This window comes from Lacerta agilis, chromosome 3 (genome assembly GCF_009819535.1).
Source record: "Lacerta agilis isolate rLacAgi1 chromosome 3, rLacAgi1.pri, whole genome shotgun sequence".
Taxonomy (NCBI): Eukaryota; Metazoa; Chordata; class Lepidosauria; order Squamata; family Lacertidae; genus Lacerta; species Lacerta agilis.
Genome location: NC_046314.1, coordinates 40,567,728 through 40,587,914, shown reverse-complemented (window position 1 = coordinate 40,587,914; position 20,187 = coordinate 40,567,728). Strand labels below are relative to the sequence as shown.

Sequence of the window (20,187 nt, the reverse complement as noted above, 5' to 3'; positions counted from 1 at the left end):
AAAATACGTATAACAGGAAAGAGTTTTATCAGTGTACTACTGTATCAAACAAACAAACAAACAAACAAACAAACTGTACTTCTGTATGTTATTATTAGAGGGATATATGGAAGTCCTAGCACAGAGGTGGGGAATCTGTGGCCCTCTGGAGGTTGCTGAACTCCAACTCCCATCCATCCCAGCTAGCATGGCCAGTGCATCAGGGATGATGCAAATAGGCGTCCAAAAGCAACCTGTGAAGAGTAAGAGATTCCCCATCCCTGACGTAGGTAATAAGGCACAAATAGAATGAATATAGAGACTGCTGATTCCAATTAATTTTTCCTGGAGCATAGAAATGGAAGAATAGTAACTTATGTAAAATGTGGACTATTTCAACAGTGATATGTTAAAATATATTGTCCATTTCAGGGAAAGGAGATAGAGCCTTATGAGGGTTTTTTTCCCCAGGAGGTACCCAGCTTGTGGACTTAGTACTATGGGGCTGAAATAGATGTTCTGGTAGTAGAAGCATTTTCATTGTGAAATTTATAATAATCCGGTTGTGGTTCTTATGGTATAAGAGGTACCTGGCATTGGATTTCCTTCCCCTTCTGTTATGGTTGTATATATGGAAGTTCCTGCTTTTATGTATACTGTAAAATAAAGGCAGGAGGGAAGTGGAATATTCCATGCCAAGTACACATCAGCCATGCATGCCTTTAAGATTACAAGACTCAATGTAATTCCCTCTTAGGAGGGCTTACTACCCGGCTTCTCTCTCGCTTGCAGCTTGTTCAGAAGGCTGCAGCATATTGGGTTGGTGATTGAACCTGTGATGCTTTTCCATTCCTCCATTCCTACACAACAGCAGAAAGCCAGCCTTGGGCACTTGACTGCTCTAAGTGAGATATTAAAAATAATACTAACTCTCCCATTTCCTGGCATAAAATCATGAAGCTAAGAATACTCCCTCCACACCCATATGACCTGGTCCTCTGGCTTCTCCATGCTTTTCAGTAAATCCAGTAAATGGGGTTCAACTGCACATCTGCCAGTCCCCACAGAGTACCTCTTTCTCTTCCTGCCTGCATGAGGTCTGTCTCAAGACCTTAATTACTTCTTTTATAACTAAACTGCTCTTCAAATTGCTAACTTGTGGTGGACAGAGCAACATAGTACATGTCTAAAAAGCTGAGGGAATTAACAATCCATGCAAGAAAGAAAACAAGGGAGCGACTCAGAGAATTGCCAAGTTGGAAGGGACCATGAGGGTCATTTAGTCCAACCCCCTGCAATACAGGGATCTTTTTGCCCAACATGGGGATTGAGCCCATGACCCAGAGTCTCATGCTCTGCTGAGTGAGCCAGCTTGTCATGAGAACAGAAGAAGAGCCCTGCTGGATCAGACCATAGGCCCATCTAGTCCAGCATCCCGTTGGTCAACCAGATGCCTATGGGAAGCCTGCAAAAAGGACCTGAGCACAACAGCACTCTCTCCATCTGTAATTCACAGACTGGTATTCAGAGGTATACTGCCTCCAACAGTGAAGTGTTAAGAAGTGTGCAGTGTGCAATTCTCACAGGCAAACCTAACACTCGGCTTGAAACCTGGAAGCACTCCAGAGTTCATGTGAGAATTGCAGGCTGCACACTTTATAACATGAGATAGAACAATGTTATCATAACTAGTAGTCTTTCCCTTCATGAATTTGTATAAATCCCTTTAAAAACCATTCAAGGGCCACTATTTCTTTTTGGAGCAAATTCGATTGTTTAACTATTAACTTTGTGGATAAGTGCATTCTTTTATCTGTTCTGAATCCCCCATTCAGCTTCATTGTATGTCCATAAGTTTTAGTATTATGTCAAGAACGGGAGAAAATCTCTCTTTCCCTTTACCCACATCATGTATAATCTTATTCACTTCTATCATGTTTTTTTATTTCATTTATGAATCACTTTCCACAAGACATCCCGAAGCCATTTGAAACATCACACACACACACACACACGCCTCCAGTTAAGGTTGAACCCTTGAGCATCCCCGGGCTGTGGACCTGCTCCTTACAGGGAAGTGCAAGCCCACCCAAGGCAGGACATCTCTCCACTTCCTGGACTCAAGAACTTGGGACACATTTTTAGGATTCAGCTTCAATTTACTGGCCCACATCCAGTCCATCAGTACCTCTGGGCACCAGTCTATCACCTCAATTGCCTCTCCTGGTCCAGATGGAACAGAGATAGAGTTGGGTGTCATCTGCATATTGGTGGAACAATCATCAGATGCAACAGCAGTACCGGGAAATTCAATATCATCAATTGAGACTATGATACCAAAGCCAAGGTGAAAGACTGGCAGTGATATCAGTAATCAGATTGTTGTGTTCATTCAGAAACCACCATGAAAATGGATGACTGATCCACTGAACTGTTGCACAAATACCTAGATTTTAAAAATATTTATTAAATATCAGAAATAAATAGATGAAACGTTGTCTGCCTCTTGGGTAACTGTCACCTGTTATCTGATGGTAGGGCTAAACACTCCATATCTTGTTATATTGTGTCGAGGTGCAATGCAATTGTTCTTGTTGAGAACCAGTTCAGTTTGAGTGTTGGACTAGGATCTGGAAGACCAGGGTTCAAATCTCCACTCAACTATGAAGCTCATTAGGTAACCTTGGGCCAGTCACTGCCTCTCAACTGAACCTACCTTATAGGGTTGTGGGGATTAAATGAAGAAGGAATAACCATGTATGCCACTTTGGGTTCCTTGGAGAAAAGTATAGGCTATAAATGCAAGCAGCAGCAACAAATGGGGAAAAAGGTGTGTAATGAAGTCAAATTACATTGCTGCATTTTTTTTTTGTATTTGTAAGACCACGCAAAGTGTGATGTTTGGGGCTCAGTTTCTCTGATAACACAATGTGTCAGCCTTTGCAATACTAATATGATATTGTTGGCCCTTTAAAGTCTTTCCAAAACCTGGCACCTGGAAGGCAAGCTACTACTGACCTGGGCCCAACTGTGACAGTCTGGAGTTGCTGCAAACACCCTTTCCACCATGGCAAATGCAACCAATAAGGTTTGGGATGCTGATCTCCCCTCCACTGCATATTCCATCTCCGGGGTTTGGAATTCTCTGTGACTTATTGGGAAGGGAACAACGGGTGCAGCTCTCTTGGGGTTAGCATCAAAGGTCAGCAATGTCAGGTATGGACCAAGGTCCACACCCCAGAAGGAGGCCCACTCCCAACCCCTGGATCCCACTGGCTCTACTGATGCTCCTCCTTACTGTTATTGTCTGTTCACCTGTCCCCTTTAACAAAGTGAGCAGCAGCAGCAGGAACAAGGAAATGTAGCAGCACCATCTTCTTGCCATGCCTATACCCCTGGACAGTGCAAGAATTGGGCTCAAACGGAGAGAGGCAAGTGAATGGGCAGCGCTGACAGTAGGGAGGGAATCCCCACCCAAATAGTGCTGAGTTTTCTAAATCCTTTGTTAGCATCAATACCCTTTTCATGAACTGCCAAATACTGGCAACAATACTACCCAAGCCTGTGAAAACTCTTTATCACTTTCTTTTCCTATTAGGTTTACTAGTCTACTTTGTTGAGATGATGAGAATAATAAGCTATGATTAGCTTATAAATATCCAGCTCTGGAGATGATTTGAAATTCACTCTGTGCAGATCTTTATCACCTTATAATTGGATGCTTCCTATATCCAGGCGCCCTGGCACACAGTCAGCAATAAAGCATAAGCCACAAGCCCTGCACGTTTCTTGAAGCACATCAGTAATGGCATCTCCATAAACAACAAGGACGGAGTGCTACCAGATCAAAATAGTATCTTTCATGCATACAGTAAAGCAGTGAGAATGAAGTGCTGCTATGTGATGCACCCCAGAATGGCTTCTTGTTAAAATCAGTGCTGGTACACACAGACATCTCAACAGGTGCTCCTGTTACCCTCCCTCCAGTTTAAACTGCTATGCTAGTCAGCCTTTGAACAGGCGGACAATCCTGGCTTTCCAAGAGGGGAATGACAAATATCATTTTCTAAAATACCTGAAATGCTTCACTTTAAACCAATTTGTACAATAGCCTGTTTCAAGCGAAAAAGAATAATTGTTCTGTGCAGATCCATGAATTCTACACTGTTTGAAAATCCCTGCCATCTGACGTAGAGGGATTTATAGGTTTAGTGGAAATTGCTTTCCCCACTGTCCAGATTAAATACTGTGGGATGATTTTTCGTATGAGTAAACATCCTTTCAATAATGAACAGACTGATAATGTCTTAAAAAGAGAAAAAGGATCTTCATTTTGGTTTTCCTCTTCTTTTGTGGACTATTTCTGGACATAAGACCAGAGGATATCATGTTGACTGTTCATAAAATGCAGTTTAGCGTTTTCTTGCTGTTTTGGGCATGGGTTTTGTCCACAGAATGCAGAGCTCACCGGCAAGGGAAAGAAATTCACGAAGTCTACAAGAAAGGCAGGTGAGTTGAATTGTCAATCTGCAGGGCGAGAGATGATGCAGTATTTCAAATGAACAAAACGGCCTTAATGGGTCAAACTAGCTGCCTCACATTTGTACAAGAGATCTTCCGTTCTTTGCTTTTAATGCTTTGTGTTGCTCCATTTTCATTTAGTTTTGTGCATTTTTACAACTCAACATACCAGATGAACAAATGAAAATTCAATTTACTATGGCTTTCTAGCTTTGGGGAAGAGAAGCAGGAGGAGTTTAACTGGCATTTACTAATCAATATTTTAATCAATGTATGGATGTTACTGAAGGACTGTGACTAGATATAGATATAATTTACAGGCAGATTCTAATGTTTTTCAGTTTCAAATTTTGAATACACACCCAACACATTAAGAGGTATGTTGTTTATAACTGCCATGATAATCTTCTTTGACCGTCATGCATTCAACTTTCTATGTATATGCCCAATGCCCATTATAATTATTAATATTTACTTATATTATATTGGTGTTTTGAAGGGGAAATAAGTCAAATCAGATGGCAAACTATTGTGGAAAAATAGGAAAAGTTATAAAATTCCCTCTAGATTCCTGATCTGCTTATTTCTACAATGAGGATGCGTTATTTTTCTTGGGCTGATATAATAAGGAGAAAACATACTATTGTTGGAGATAGGAAGAGATACTGATGGTCCATATAGTTTTATCTGTTCAGTATTTCTAATATTAACTGCCAGTTGCCCAGTTCAACATTTTACTGTGGGCGAGCAGGGTAAGTGCTTGTACAGATTAGATCGGAGACTATGACATTGTAGTTTTCATTGCAAAAACTGTTATCTAAGACATATGCTAAGTAAGATAGCCATAAGTCTCTTAATTTTTAAAACCAGTTTTACATATTATTTTAGCATAAGCTGTGAAAATGATTGTTAATTAATAGAGTTGAGCGTGTTGGTAGTGGGAAGAATCTAACATTTTTAAAGCAATATAACTCCACTGATTTAGGAAGGCCAAGAGGTTCAGTTTCAAAACTATTACTGCAGTATCAGTATTTGTGTTAATAGTTTATATCGTAAGATAAGTTAATTTAAGGAAGTTTGTGGAAGGAAAATCCCCTCTGCATCCCATGGAAAGCCTCTCCAGAAGGCCAGGAGGGCACAACCTGAACAGTGTGGGGTGGGCTTGGGGGTTTTGGGGTAGAGGGAATTGGCCTATATGAAGAGCTCTGCCTGATGTCAGGGTCAAGCCCCCTCCCGTAGCAACCTGTTGAACATGTGATCACACAAGGAGAGCCTGCTGTTTCAGGCCAATGGCCCATCTAGTCCAGCATCCTGTTGTCACAGTGGCCAACCAGATGCCTGTGGGAAACTGGCAAGCACGGCCTGAGCAGGAGAGCACTCTCACCTCCTGTGGCTTCTAGCAACTGGTACTCAGAAGCATTAACACCTCTGACCTTTGGGGCAGGCCATAGCCATCATCTTGCAGTGGAAGGATCCCTGACTCTCTGAAGAGGCTTTTCAGGGGATGCAGGGGATACACAGGGGGATAACTTTTCTTCTACTAACTCCCATAAATTATATTAAGATCCAAGCCTATGAAATGCTTTCAGGGCTGGTATCAAAATAGGTAAAGGAGATACTAGTCACAGCTGAATGATTAAATTGATAAATTGCCACAGATACTAAAGAAAAGTGACCTTTGTTAATTTTTACTGCCAAATAGATTAATACAGTATAAGCAAGTGGAGCAAAATCTTCAGAAACATGTGTGGCAAACACACTTAGGGTGTAGTTCTAATGCTGCTTACCTGGAAGTAGCCTAATTGAATTCAACAGGACTTACCTCTGGGTAGACAGGTTTAATATTGCACTGTCAGGCAGTGATCTATGATGTGACAAGGGTGTGTTATAATATAGTTTTTATTTGCTTTTCAAACACATACACCACCACCACCTGGCCTAGGACAGGCCTTCAAGGACATAAATCGCTGTCCTTATGTTCTCTTGTGAAATGTTGGAGGATATGTTGATGCTTAAATTGCCTGATCCGGTTCATGCCTTCCAATAATCATACTTTTGTGTATGCTGCAGCTGACATCGATCTCAATCACGCTAATTTCCATTTCAAATTGTTTTCCATGGGATGTGGGAACACAGAAAAGAAATGGAAAGCTACAGAAGTCTGTGAAAGAAAGCAGTAATTGTTGGCCCAACAGCCAATTGGCAAGACATAAAGGACTCATCAGGTGCCCTGTGTTTATTCCAGCAGGAGTTCTGAAAGATTCTATTCACTGGTTGCATATTGGAATGACATACACCTGATATAGTCTGGGCAGAGAAACTAGACACAGGAGGGGACAGTTTGTGCTTTCTCCCATGCTCTGCAGGAGACTGGGCAAACTGGACCTAAGAGCACATCAAAAATTACAGATAGGTTGTCTAGTAACAGTACAGAGCAAGAAAACAAATAAGGAAAGCAGAGAGATGAGAATCTTATATATTCCACAGAATAAAGTACTGGTTAAAACAATTCTAGCAGACTTGTTTCACACACACACACACACACACACACACACACACACACACCATGTATGTGACTTGCTAAATATGCCTGGCACGTCAAAAGAAAATTAGGAAGCTTAGATTTGTAAATCATCAACCAAATATGTACATCGTAATATGATGCATGAAGACTAAGGGTAGATCAGGATTTGGCTGTTTTTACTGATAATAAGAAGCATTCCTTCATGAAATGGGAATGTTTTGTTGGAGTGGGCAGGGGGGCAGGACCCAATGTGGTGCTGATACTGATACCTGTACTGAAATCAGGACATTGCTTTTGGAAAGTTATCGCAGACCCTGGAAAAGGGATTGTTCAAACTGGATCAGGTAATGGGTGGAGACAGGGTGCCTACTTTCCAATTCCTAATATAATAAAGCTACTTTTATTTTCTTAGGGCAGGGATGGGAAACCTGTGGCCCTCCAAGTGTTATCACGCATAGGCCTGTCCCGCCCTTCCCCTTTTCTGGTGCCAAACACTGTGCGCGCATGCACAATTGTGCATGCATTGAATATGCACAAAATGGGAGCTGCCTGTACAATACTTCCTAATTTTGCTATTGGTTTCCTTTCAATATTTTGTTTGAAACAAATTATACTGACAACAATGTATCGTGACTGTGGCCTTGCCTTTCTTTTCTGATAGTGACATTTTAAAAAACATCACCACCCAACATAATTTTGCCCCGAAATATTTTTATTTTGCAGCTCCTTTCAACTTTGCCTCTGGTTTCTAGAAAAACCATGAGTTCCATGGACAGCCCCACCATAAGGCTGCTTTTCTTCAGTTAATTCTAATTTGATGTACAGGGGTACCTCAGGTTAAGAACTTAATTCGTTCTGGAGGTCTGTTCTTAACCTGAAACTGTTCTTAACCCAAAGCACCACTTTAGCTAATGGGGCCTCCTGCTGCTGCTGTGCCGCTGGAGCACGATTTCTGTTCTCATCCTGAAGCAAAATTCTTAACCCGAGGTACTATTTCTGGGTTAGTGGAGTCTGTAACCTGAAGCGTCTGTAACCCGAGGTACCACTGTACTTAAATTGTCCCATTCTAGCTAGTGTTCCAATGAGAAGATGCCAAAACTATTCAACTATTATTTACAGCTTTTGCCAACCTGGTACCCTCCAGATAACAGCAAAATAATAATAATAATAATAATAATAATAATAATAATAATAATAATAATAATAATACTACAGTGGTACCTCGGGTTAAGTACTTAATTCGTTCCGGAGGTCCGTTCTTAACCTGAAGCATACTTAACCTGAAGCACCACTTTAGCTAATGGAACCTCCTGCTGCCGCTGCGCCGCCAGAGCACGATTTCTGTTCTTAGTGGAGTTCTTAACCTGAAGCGTACTTAACCTGAGGTACCACTGTACATCGAAAATCCAGCATAAAGATAACAACTAAAACCAGTTCCAAGCCAACATAAAGCCAGCAAGGGGATAAAGTTGGCCTGTAAGTAGGGGTAGGGAGGCACCTCAGCAACAGGTTGTCTCTGACTTATGGCTATTTGTTTCAACATCTGAAACAAGTGTATGCCTACAAGTGTAAATGAGTAGGAAGCTCACCATGCAGTAAGGAAACCTGCAAAAGCAAGGTTCCTGAGTGTGCAGAGGTGCCTGCCATCATCATCTAGATTGCCAGCACCAACATGGACACTGATTTTGAGGGGGGAATGAATCAGGAGGGTCAGAAGAGGCAGTAGCACAACCCACAGGTGTTGGACCAAGTCCAGTAAGCAGAGGCCTTCAGAATCAGACATGCTTGGACCGGAGACCCCTGAGCTAGGACCACCAGTCACTGCAGCTTCCAAGCTGGACCCCATCATGAATCCAGAATCCTTGCCTTTAAGGGCCTCCAGTGCCACTGAGAACGTTCACCACAAAAGGTAGTGTGCTCAATTAAAAAGAATGGAGAGACGGCAGTGTATCAGACTCCAGGACAGAGGGCTGAACCTGTAGGAGTCCTGGGAAGGGTAGTCAGGGCCAATAGAACAGCTCAGTTCCCACACAGCACTTGTTGGAGTTGTCTTATCTCAGGGTCCTGTCCAGGGTCCTGAAATATATATCTCTGGTCACCATTACTTCCTGATTACTATTATTGACCTTTTGAATTACACTGCCTTTGCTTGTCAGTCTTTTGCTCTTGCTACTTGCTCAGGATTACTGCTAGATCTGCTTCTTCCAGACTCCACTGTGGGCTCAGTCCTGAAGTTGATCCTTCTGCCTGTGCTCCTTTGGGAATCCAATCTGCCCTGTCCCAATTTTGTTGGTGCAGCACTGAGAAATAAGGCAATGGATATTTCTAGGGCATTAAAATATATTATTTTCCTTGTGTGTGCACTGCCTTCTCAGAAGCAATTCCCCCTTCCCCCAAGTTCAATGGGACTTACTCCCAGGTATAGGATTTTTTTGGCCTTGGATAACATTAGTACAAATGGTATAGATGTGGTGAAATAACTAAACAAAGTTACTACAAAGGCTAATGACCCTTGGCTTAAGTAAAACTATTTTCTCTCTCACTTAAATAACAGTGTTGTCTCTCAAGTAGGTTCAGTATCATTATCTGTGCCTGGCTGATGGAAAAGTGACATCAGGAGACAGGCTGTGTTGGGGCACAAAGTGGTTCAGCACCCCCTGCCCAAACATCTCTTCTGCTCTGTAAATTGTGTCCCACACACCACTGTCTGTTTCAGGAGGGGGGAACCTCTACCCTTCCAGTTCTTGTTGGACTCCAATACCCACCAACCCCAGCCATCACAGCCAACGAGAAAAAAATTCTGATCCTTAGTTCCTCCAGATGACATGTTTATTGAGCTTGCACATCCCGATCTGCTTGCACAAAGCTTACATGGAAGTTATACCACGTACAGTCTTTATCGAGCATTTGTTCTGATTTGTGGGGAGGCTATATGCCAATGAGCATTCCTTCTGATTTGCTTGCCACTATGGTTATATGGCTCCGTTGATCAGTCTTTTATCCCACACGTTGCATTTCCTTGTCACTTGCCTAACTGCAAAAAGTCCTTTAAATAAAGGTGGATTTGTTGTGCCAGAACACTCACCCTGATCCACTTTATTTGCTCAAAACTAACCTTGTGGTATACAGCTGAATTCCTCCTTTTTGAATTTCAAAAAGTACTGATGGTCTGAAGGCAACCCAGTTATTTTTCTAATAGAGCTTCCTGAATTGCCAAACAGGAGCAGAGCCTCCTTTTGACTGGGTTTTCTTCTTTTACTGCACCCACAGGTGGACTACTTATATAAATGACTGGGTGAGGCAGAATAGTTAATGGGTGATAACTAAGGTGTAACTGGAACGGAGGCTGCTTTGCTTTGCAATTTTCCACCATTGCAACTTCCTGCACACAATCTTGGCTCAAGCTAGGATAGGGATAAGGATGGGGATTTGCCTTAAAGAAGGGCTAGAGGGGTCCTGAAATGAATTCTGTTAGGTGCACAGGCTGGAAAGCCTGCCAAAGGGGAGGAAGGTGAAGTGGGGGAGAGAGGGGGGACTCCCACTACCACAGAGCAGCCCCACTTCGTTCCTGTGCTGCTACTAGAATCCCACTGTGACCCAGATTTAATCTATTTTTACCTCTATTGTTTTATCGTCTTCCTTTTTTCTGCTCTGCATTTTCCTACTGCATCATTTCTAACAGCAGTCACACCTACTAATCTTCCCTGTCCTTAGCTCTTTGCTCTACTGCTGATAGTTATTATTTCCCTTATGATTTGCTTCTCATATAATGTCCCCAAAGCAATTCAACAGTAAAAAATATATGCAATAAAAGAATTTCTTTAAAAGAATTTCAAGTCCAACACAGATACAGACTGGGATTTTTATTTTTATTTATTTTAAATGATCTGCACTTAAAAGTAATGTTGGGAAAGGAAGGTTTTCAACAGGTGCCAAGAAGATAATAGAAATATACACTACGAAAGACTGGAGAAGTGATATCCATTTGCTTTTACTTTTTGTAGGCTGAGTTTATTATTAACTCCTTCTTCCCCCTTGTGATTTTTTCTCTGTGGAGATGGCACTTGGTAAACTACTTGTTCCTCCAGCCCAGGAATGGAAACCTGCAGCCTTGAACGCATTATTGGTCTCTATTGTTGGACTCCAGCTCCCACCAGCCCCACTCAGAATGGCAAATGGTTAGGAATGATGGAAGCTGCAGCCCAATAACAACTGAAGGGCACAGCTTTGCCATCCTTACTCTAGCCTATGTACCACATTTTCTACTTGGTGACATTCCTGATGAGATACAACAAGCTACCACCACCCACTTCCTGCACTTTCTGTAAACAACTGAAGACATTTTTGTTCCAACAGGCTTTCACAGCTGGACAAGTGGGTCTTTACCATGAGTGTCCTCTCGTTAGGGTTTCAGTCTTGTTCTAAATGTACCTGTTGTTTTGTGTTTTTAACTATCATCTACCCTATGTAAACTGCCCTGAGAAATCAAAGATGATGGTGATAATTTCTTCTTTCTACCACTTGCACAACCTAAGCATCTTTCCACTGTCACCATCTTCCCACTTCTTGAATTCACCCTAATGCATCTCTCCATCTCTACTGAAAGGACCTGTCCATCTGTCTTTCCTCCCACCAACGCTCTCTCTCTCTCTCTCTCTCTCTGATTGGATTTTTTTCATCTACTTTTGTCAGAACTGGGATGGGTGGGGGAGGAAAGTTTTATGTCATTCAGAAAGATAGTTGTCAATATTGTGTTGCTTCCAGAGATTATGAAAAAATAAAAGATTATATGATTTGGCTTACTTTTTGCCTTCCTCTGCTGTACATCTTGCATTGCTTGACTGAGCTATTTAAAGTTATTTGCTCATCAGGCACCTTTTGCAACACACTTTCATTGTGGTGTGCAAAACTGAAAGTTATGCTCACAGGATAGGATCCAGAGGAAAGAAGCTTGGGAGCAGTACTGGAGTCACTGTAAAGAACTTGCAAGAGATTGTGCATTTCCTTGTGCAAAATGGAAGCACACCTCAGAATTTCAGTTCCCTTTTCATGTGCAGCTATCCGTTGCTAATTCAGAAAATGTCTCAAGAGCAACCCTAATATTATTTTTGATTAACAGTGGGAAAATTATCCAATAACTTATTTTAAGGTAATGATTTAATTAAAGTAAAATATTACCTTCACGTTCTATTTGTACCTTAGTTACACTTGGGGAAGAGATGATTGCACCAGGATTTAATAATAATAATAATAATGATGATGATGATGATAATAATAATAATAATAATAATAATAATGATAATGATAATTTATTTATACCCACCCATCTGGCTGGGTTTCCCCAGCCATTCTGGGTGGCTTCCAACAGAATGTTAAAATACAATAATCTATTAAACAATAGATTCCCTAAACAGGGCTGCTTTCAGATGTCTTCTAAAAGTCTAGTACAGTCATACCTCAGGTTGGAAACGCTTCGGGTTGTGTACTTTCGGGCTGCGTACTCCGCAAACCCGGAAGTAAAGATCACAGTGCCGCGCACGCGCAGAGTGTTCCATGCAATCTGTGTATGCGCAGAAGCGTCCTGCGCAGTTCGGGTTGCGTACTTTTTGAGGTGCGAACAGCACCCCAGAACAGATCAGGTACGTAACCCAAGGTACCACTGTAGTTATTTTCTCTTTGACATCTGGTGGGAGGGTGTTCCACAGGGCTGGTGCCACTACTGAGAAGGCCCTCTGCCTGGTTCCCTGTAACTTGGCTTCTCGCAGTGAGCCAGAAGGCCCTCGGCACTCAACCTCAGTGTCCGGGAAGAACGATAGGGGTGAAGATGCTCCTTCAGGTGTACTGGACTGAGGCCGTTTAAGAACAATTGTTTCTTAAAGTGCTTGCAACTTCCACTTTATTAAGTAACTATCACTTGTAACACAGAATTATGGACATTTCCTTTCCTTCTCATCACCTCTTTAGACCTTTTCAGTCCTAGTATTGCCAGTGCTTAAAACCAAAAATTCTCAAAGTTTGATGGGCCCTGAAGCATGGGCATAGCCAGGGTTTATGTTACAGGGGTACAGGCTTTATGTTGGGAGGAGGGCAGAACTAAGCTGTCCGCAATGCAATTGGTCAGTTAGTTAAGTATTTTTATTTACTTTATTTTATTTACTTGGCTATGCCCATGCCCAGGGGGCAGAACATTCTCAAGCATTGGGCAAAACGCAGATTAAATTTGGGGAGAGGGAATCCAACAGTTTTTGGTAGGTTGAGTTTTGGGGAGGATAACATAATGTGGAAGCATTTCCCCCCCAGGTGTATGAACAAAGCCCAGCAGTAAAGCTGTCTATTCACTCGTAGAATACAACAGGTTAAAAAAAAAGCTGATCCCCCTGACCTTTCCTGCAACTGGACCATGAGCAAAAACCTAAGTTGGTTGGCATACGTAAGATGGGCGTTTATTGTGGGGTAGGCACACCTTGCACACACTTTTTTTTTACAGCATCCACATGACATTTCTGGCATCAAATAGGCATCCCATATCCCCCCAATCCCACCAGATTTGCCCATTCCAGGAAAACCCCAATGCTGTAGAAAGAAAGAAAGAAAGAAAGAAAGAAAGAAAGAAAGAAATGTTACCAACTAGCGTTTTGCAATAGCAGAACTATCCTTTTACAATAGTAACCTTGCCCCATCTAGAAGTCCCCTCAGGTTCCCCATGTTGGAACATGCAATATGATGCCACTTGTTTCCATATTGCAATGGTCCTGTTTCATAAGTAATGTATGGAGCAACAGCTCAACATAGTGGTGTTCTGCCAAGTGCATGGGGGCAGACTGTTGCTTCATAATGGCTCTAGAGAACAAACCAAAGGCTGGGCACAGCAACTGAGCCCTTGGTGGGATAGCTGTACATGCAAATACATTGTACCAATCTGGTTTGCCTTTTGCTTCTGGCATGTCAATTTTTCCCATGTCATCTGCAATAGCTCAAGATTAATGGATAGATCTGGCCTTACTTCTGCCAGACACCAGGTCTACTGCTCCCGCATAGCTTACCGGATAGACCTGGTCTGGCCTCGCAGCCATTGGGCACAAGTACTGTATCAATAAGGGACGCAGGTGGCGCTGTGGGTTAAACCACAGAGCCTAGGGCTTGCTGATCAGAAGGTTGGCGGTAATCCCCGTGACGGGGTGAGCTCCCATTGCTTGGTCCCAGCTCCTGCCCACCTAGCAGTTCAAAAGCACATCAAAAGTGCAAGTAGATAAATAGGTACCGCTCCAGCGGAATGGTAAACGGTGTTTCCATGCACTGCTCTGGTTTGCCAGAAGCGGCTTTGTCATGCTGGTCACATGACCCGGAAGCTGTACGCCGGCTCCCTCGGCCAGTAATGTGAGATGAGCGCCGCAACCGCAGAGTCGGACACGACTGGACCTAATGGTCAGGGGTCCCTTTACCTTTACCTTTACTGTATCACTACAACTTAAGTTGATCCTTAGACTTGAGGTGCTAAACTAGTATCCTATTTACTTCTCTTTGTTTCTTTGGCTGCTTCCAGGCAACTTGTTCATTAAGCATTCATCTTGATTACTTTGCACAAAGTTTGCAGGGAGGTTATGCACACCAACATTCATTCTGGAATGAATTCATTCAGCATTCATTCTGATTAATTTGCAAAGATGCTATTATATGATGTCACATCAATGAACTGTTATCCTACAGTATCCAGTGCACTCTGCTGTCACTTTCCTTACAAAAAGAGAGTCCAATTTCTTAATTGTGCAACCTGATTTTACTGTTATGTGAGGAGAAATCAAGATCAGTTAAGAAATGCTTCTTTCAGTACATCCCTTCCCTAGGCTCCACTAATCCATGATGAGTTCACATGGTCAGTCTTTGTTTAAATAAGTCACAATCTACGCTCTTGTCGGATGAGCAAAATACAAGATGCAAACCCCATAATAACTAAAAAGCTAGCTCACAACATTATGTCATACTTGATGTCTGAACTGTGCATATAAACACAAGTAGCCCCGGCCCCCAATGTTCCTGTCTGCTCCCCATTCCCTGACCTTCTCATATTGAGCAGGAGTCCTAATCACACAGAGACTTCTAAGAATGTTCACGTGAACATGCGTGAAAAATACCCTTCATACCTTTACACTCAACATGCATGGGGAAAGCATGTTGGGTACAGGGCTAGTATGTGCGCCCCCCCTGCCATGCCCCATACTTGTTTGCATCCCCTGTTCAGGCATAACAGAGCAAGGCTTACTATGTCTAAGAAATTCAGGTAGGGTTTTATGCTACTGCTTTCTGCAGAGCACACTATTGTGCCTCCTGAAGAACGAGTATTTCCCTTTCTGGGAATAATTTATATTAGTGGCTGAGTGGAACACAAACAAAAAATTTATTTGCTAGTCAGGATGAGTACAGAGTGGGAATAGACTCGGATAAGAGATGGGAGCACTAACCCTCCAACATCATTCAGACATGGCGGGTGGAGAGCTATTATAATAACAGGGATACTGGGATGTGTGGGGGAGGGGAGGGGAAACCTGTGAAAGGTAGTTTTTAAAGCACCTGGCAGGCCAAAATCTGACTGCAGAATTGCATTCAGCTTGGTCACAGGTTCTACAGGCACCATTGGCAGGTGTTAAGCTGCTGCTAAGCCCCTCTTTGACACTTTTCTAAAGCTAATTGCCCGCCCAACCTCCTGCACACTGGGGCTTGGGCAGGGGAAGGAATTTTAAACAGGATCATTACTTTGTAAGAACTGGTTAAAACTCCCCTCTCCAAGCACTGCAGCCCTGATGAAAATTAGGAACTTCTGCACTTTGTAACAAATTCCCTGGGTGGTCTAACAATCCAATCCTATTTCCAGGGAACTCCTGTAGCTCTGTGAGGGTCTCCTATCAACTCTCAACACCCTTAACAAATTACACACCCCATGATTCTTTGGGGGAAGCAGTAACTATTTAATGTGGCATGATACTGCTTTAAATGGATAGTGCAGATGTGACATTGAGGCACAGGATTTCTGTGTGCAATGACAATTTTAATTTGTTTATCTGGAGAAGTGTTAAGTATGTGAGCCTTCATCTCTAATCTGAAGTGAAACATCTTGCACACAGACTTCTAACCATTGAGGCATTGTCTTCGTGTTTTTGTTTTCTCTTTCAGTTTTGTTCCTGGGAATTGTCTGATTACATTTTATCATCTAAGAAATGTAGAATGATCAAAGAATTCAGTTTCTTTCTAGTGCAGAGAACAGCAGGAAGAGCTAAACGAAGGAAAAACTTATGAGGAAGCAGTTTAGAGTTCCATTTTAACATGACTGCACTGGTTCCTTCCCCTCACATTGTAAACAACCAGGTAGTAAAATTATTAATTCCTCTACAAATGTAAGAACAGAGTATTTAGGTACTATGACAGCTCACTAGGTGCATAGTTTTGCTTGTCTGTTCTGAGTTGCTGCATTTGCACTCAGGGTTTTGTTCCAGGGGATCTGTTGACTGAGCATTTATCCTGATTTGTTCCCACAACTTTTCAGAGAGGTTAGATGTTGCCTGTGTATTGAGCATTGATTCTGATTTGCATGCATGAAGCAAATGTTCTACCACACTTTCCAGCATGTTTTTCTGTCACTTTCCTTATTGCAAAAAGAATCTGCTGAGGGGCAGGTTGTGTTTGTTGCACACGAGTGCAACCTGAATTTGCCAATCTGTGCTTGAATCCCACCCAATAATGGTGTCAATATGGACAATCCAATATGGACAACTCCTCCTACATGGGTCCCCCACCTCCTCCAGCCACAAGCTGACCTGCTGGTGCCAATGGCAGTCAATTGTGAGTCATGGTTTTAAATCTCCCACAATGCCCAAGAGCAACCAATGTACCATTTGCTCCTGGGCATTGTAGGAAATTTAAAAGACAGCTTGTTGTTGCATGCTGTCCAGGACATTTTTTTGCTGCCAGTGGGCTGTCCAAGTGGGTACCCTGTCCAAGGGTATCAGGAGTCAAGAGGCAATGCTTGTTTTGGTTTATCTTACTGCTGCATTTGGAAGGTTTTCAGTTCCCCTGCAGCTTAGTTCACTTGCTTGAGTCATCTATATTTGTTCTACTGACCTCCCTTCACCTCCAAGGCATCAGTTGGCACATTACACTTTGAACCTTTTTGTTTTCTTTTTATGGTACAATATTAATCTGGATTAGATGGGTTGAACAGTTACAAATGTTTGGCAATGAAGAGCCTGGTTCAGTAAAGGAATTGGCATTGCATGATGCTTGGCTTTCAGAGCCTTACAATCCTATAGGCCAATGGTGGCCAAACTTGGCCCTCCAGCTGTTTTGAGGCTACAATTCCCATCATCCTTGACCACTGGTCCTGTTAGCTAGGGATGATGGGAGTTGTAGTCCAAAAACAGCTGGAGGGCCAAGTTTGGCCACCACTGCTATAGGCTCTACAGTGTAGACAGATGTGTGCAGACAAATGCTCAAGCCCTCTTCTTCCATACAACAACCAGGAGACACTGTCTCTAGCGCCAAGAAGTAAGAAATGGGACCCCCACCTGGAGCATGACCTTAAAGGCCACTTAAACTCCCCTGCAATTTTGGATTTGAAAGATCACCTCATAAGAACAACTTAGGTTCACCTCTCCCTCTCATTGTTTCAGCAAATAGTTTCTTCCCTTTTTCCAATTCTTACCAAACCTCCCTGTATGATTACAACCCCTCGGACTGCTTCCTGGTTCAATCAAGAATGCAAGCAGTCTAGAAGAAAGCTATGACATCTTCAGGCTGACTTGAAATCACACCCCACTCAGAGTAAAATCAAGGTGGTTACTCAATTCCGTACACCTTACAAACAGCTTCTTAAACTTAAGAAACTACTCTTTGCTAAGGAAAGATGTATTGAACTGGATGCCGCTACTACATGCCAAGACGATAAGAAATTTTGGCAACTAATAAACATGGACTTAACCACCGTTGCTCCCCCTTGCAACAATATCTTGGCATAAACATTTCTCCCAGCTATACTCCGCTCCTCCCTCTAATAAAAACACAATCCTTCCGGCTGCCAGCAGGTCCTCTCTCCCCACATGGGATCCGGTCTCCCCAGAGAAATGCATACAGCTGACTGGACTGCTAAAGGGTGGGAAATCACCCAGGGAAGACATGATACCATCCGAGGTTTTTCTATCAAACCAACTCTGGTGGGCAACTACATTAGCTTCTCTTTTCACCACCATAAATTCCTCGTTCACAATTCCGACAAACTGGAAACAGAGTATAATCATCCCAATCTACAAAAGGGGGGAACCGCAAGACGCACTCAACTACAGGCCTATCAGCCTACTGGACATAACTTACAAGATCTACTCCAGACTCCTTCTTGAGAAGCTGACCAACTGGGCTGATGAAATAGGGCTTTTCCATCCAGAACAAGCGGGCTTCCGCAAAGGCCATAATACTTCAAGTCACTGCCTAGTCCTTCAATCATTGATTGATAAGTACCAAAACAAGTTAGCCTTTATCGACCTGTTCTCTGCCTTTGATTCCATTAATAGAACCAGACTCTGGCTGAAGCTTAGCGCAACCAGCATAGACAAAGGGCTCCTTCGCCTGCTAATGGAAATCCACTTAGACATATTGGCCAGAGTGAAATTTGGATCTCACAGAGCCCTATCCCGCCCTTTTCCTCTAGCTAGAGGTGTCAAACAAGGCTGCCTTTTGGCTCCCTTTCTTTTCAATTTCTATATAAACGACATAATAACAGCTATTAAAGCCCTCAACCAACCTGCCCCGTCTTTGCATGAGGCTAAAGTCTCTATTCTACTATATGCCGATGACATGGCAGTCCTCTTGTTGACGAAGCTGGGTCTTAACAATATGATGAGAGGGCTTATGCAATTTTGTGTATCTGTGAATGTTTTATTATTAAAAGATTTCTATATCACCCTCCACCAAAAATAGTCATGGGATGGTTGACAAAAATGAGATGATATAAAAACATGTCACAGAACTTAAAGCAGAAATAGTAAAACAATTCTCATAAGTTACAGAAATAGCATGTTGTAAGCATGTTTCAGCATGTGTTTCTTGATGAGGAATAATAATGTTTCATTAGTTTTGCATAACGAAGTGGCTTTAACATTTTAAAAATCTTGTTTTGGGATTATTATAACATTCTGCACAGTTAATTCTAAGGGGTGGATGTTAAAAGTTCATGCCCCAACACCTGTCTGCTTTCTGAGTCCATTTTGCTAGCCTAATTTCACGCATTAGCTCATCAAATTCCCTAAGAAAATAATATAGACTAGCCTTCTCCTGCTTTTTCCAATGCCTTCAGTTGCTTTCTGTTATTACCAAAAGCTATTTTGATAATGAATTTCCTTTGTTAGTGTGTTTGTGTGCTTACATAAGACAATGCAAACTGCACCTGAATTGGCAGAGACAAGAGGAGAGATTAGCAAATGAGTCTGCTAACATGATGCATCATTTTTCATTCATTAAGCCTGGATTTTACATGTTTAAAAGCTTACTTTGCTTGCTTTGCCCCCCACAAGTGTGCTAATTTAGAAGATCCTCTTTTAGAAGGGGCCCAACTTGAAAGAAGTCAGCAACTGTCAGGGTACATCAAATGACCTGAAGTGTCTCTCTGGGTCATATATTTCCCCAGAATGCACTGTGCATCTTTGACTCCAGAGAGTCCCTTGAATTCACTAGATTGGCTCGACAGAGCCTACTTCAGCCACTGTGGCACAAATAGGTTGGTTCAGTGTTGTCAGGGTAATGTACTCTGAGCCTGGATGGGATGTTGCACCACTCTGAGTATGCCACTTTCAACAACTCTGAGTGTGTATGCACACACGGCCATAAAGTGCATTCACAGTCTTCTGCAGACACATTTTTTTTGGTCAGTGCACCCACACCGTCATCTTCATATTGTTGTTACATTGTTCTTTTGGTGTTTTGAAAGTGCCTTTCAGTGGAACAGTTAAAAGCTGTCTTGCATTTTGTGACACATTCTGAAATGCATTTGGCTTGTGTGGAAACAGAGAACGCCTCCTATCAGGCAGGGTCTTATGACATTGTTAGGCTGCACCTCAGCCATGGAGATTAACCTGAGAAAAACCTGAGCCATTTGGTGTTCTAGTCTACCTGGAAGATAATCA

The 20,187-nt window shown here is 42.4% G+C and overlaps 1 protein-coding gene across 1 annotated transcript in view; it reads left to right on the top strand.

The window, feature by feature from the left end:
* Positions 1 to 4,072: 4,072 nt before the first annotated feature.
* Positions 4,073 to 20,187, top strand: part of GABRR1 (gamma-aminobutyric acid type A receptor subunit rho1) — a 31,618-nt gene continuing 15,503 nt past the window's right edge. Inside the window, exon 1 of the mRNA XM_033143406.1 lies at positions 4,073 to 4,488. Coding sequence (XP_032999297.1) covers positions 4,367 to 4,488 — 122 coding nt within the window. The 5' untranslated portion in view covers positions 4,073 to 4,366. The remainder of the gene's footprint in view (positions 4,489 to 20,187) is intronic.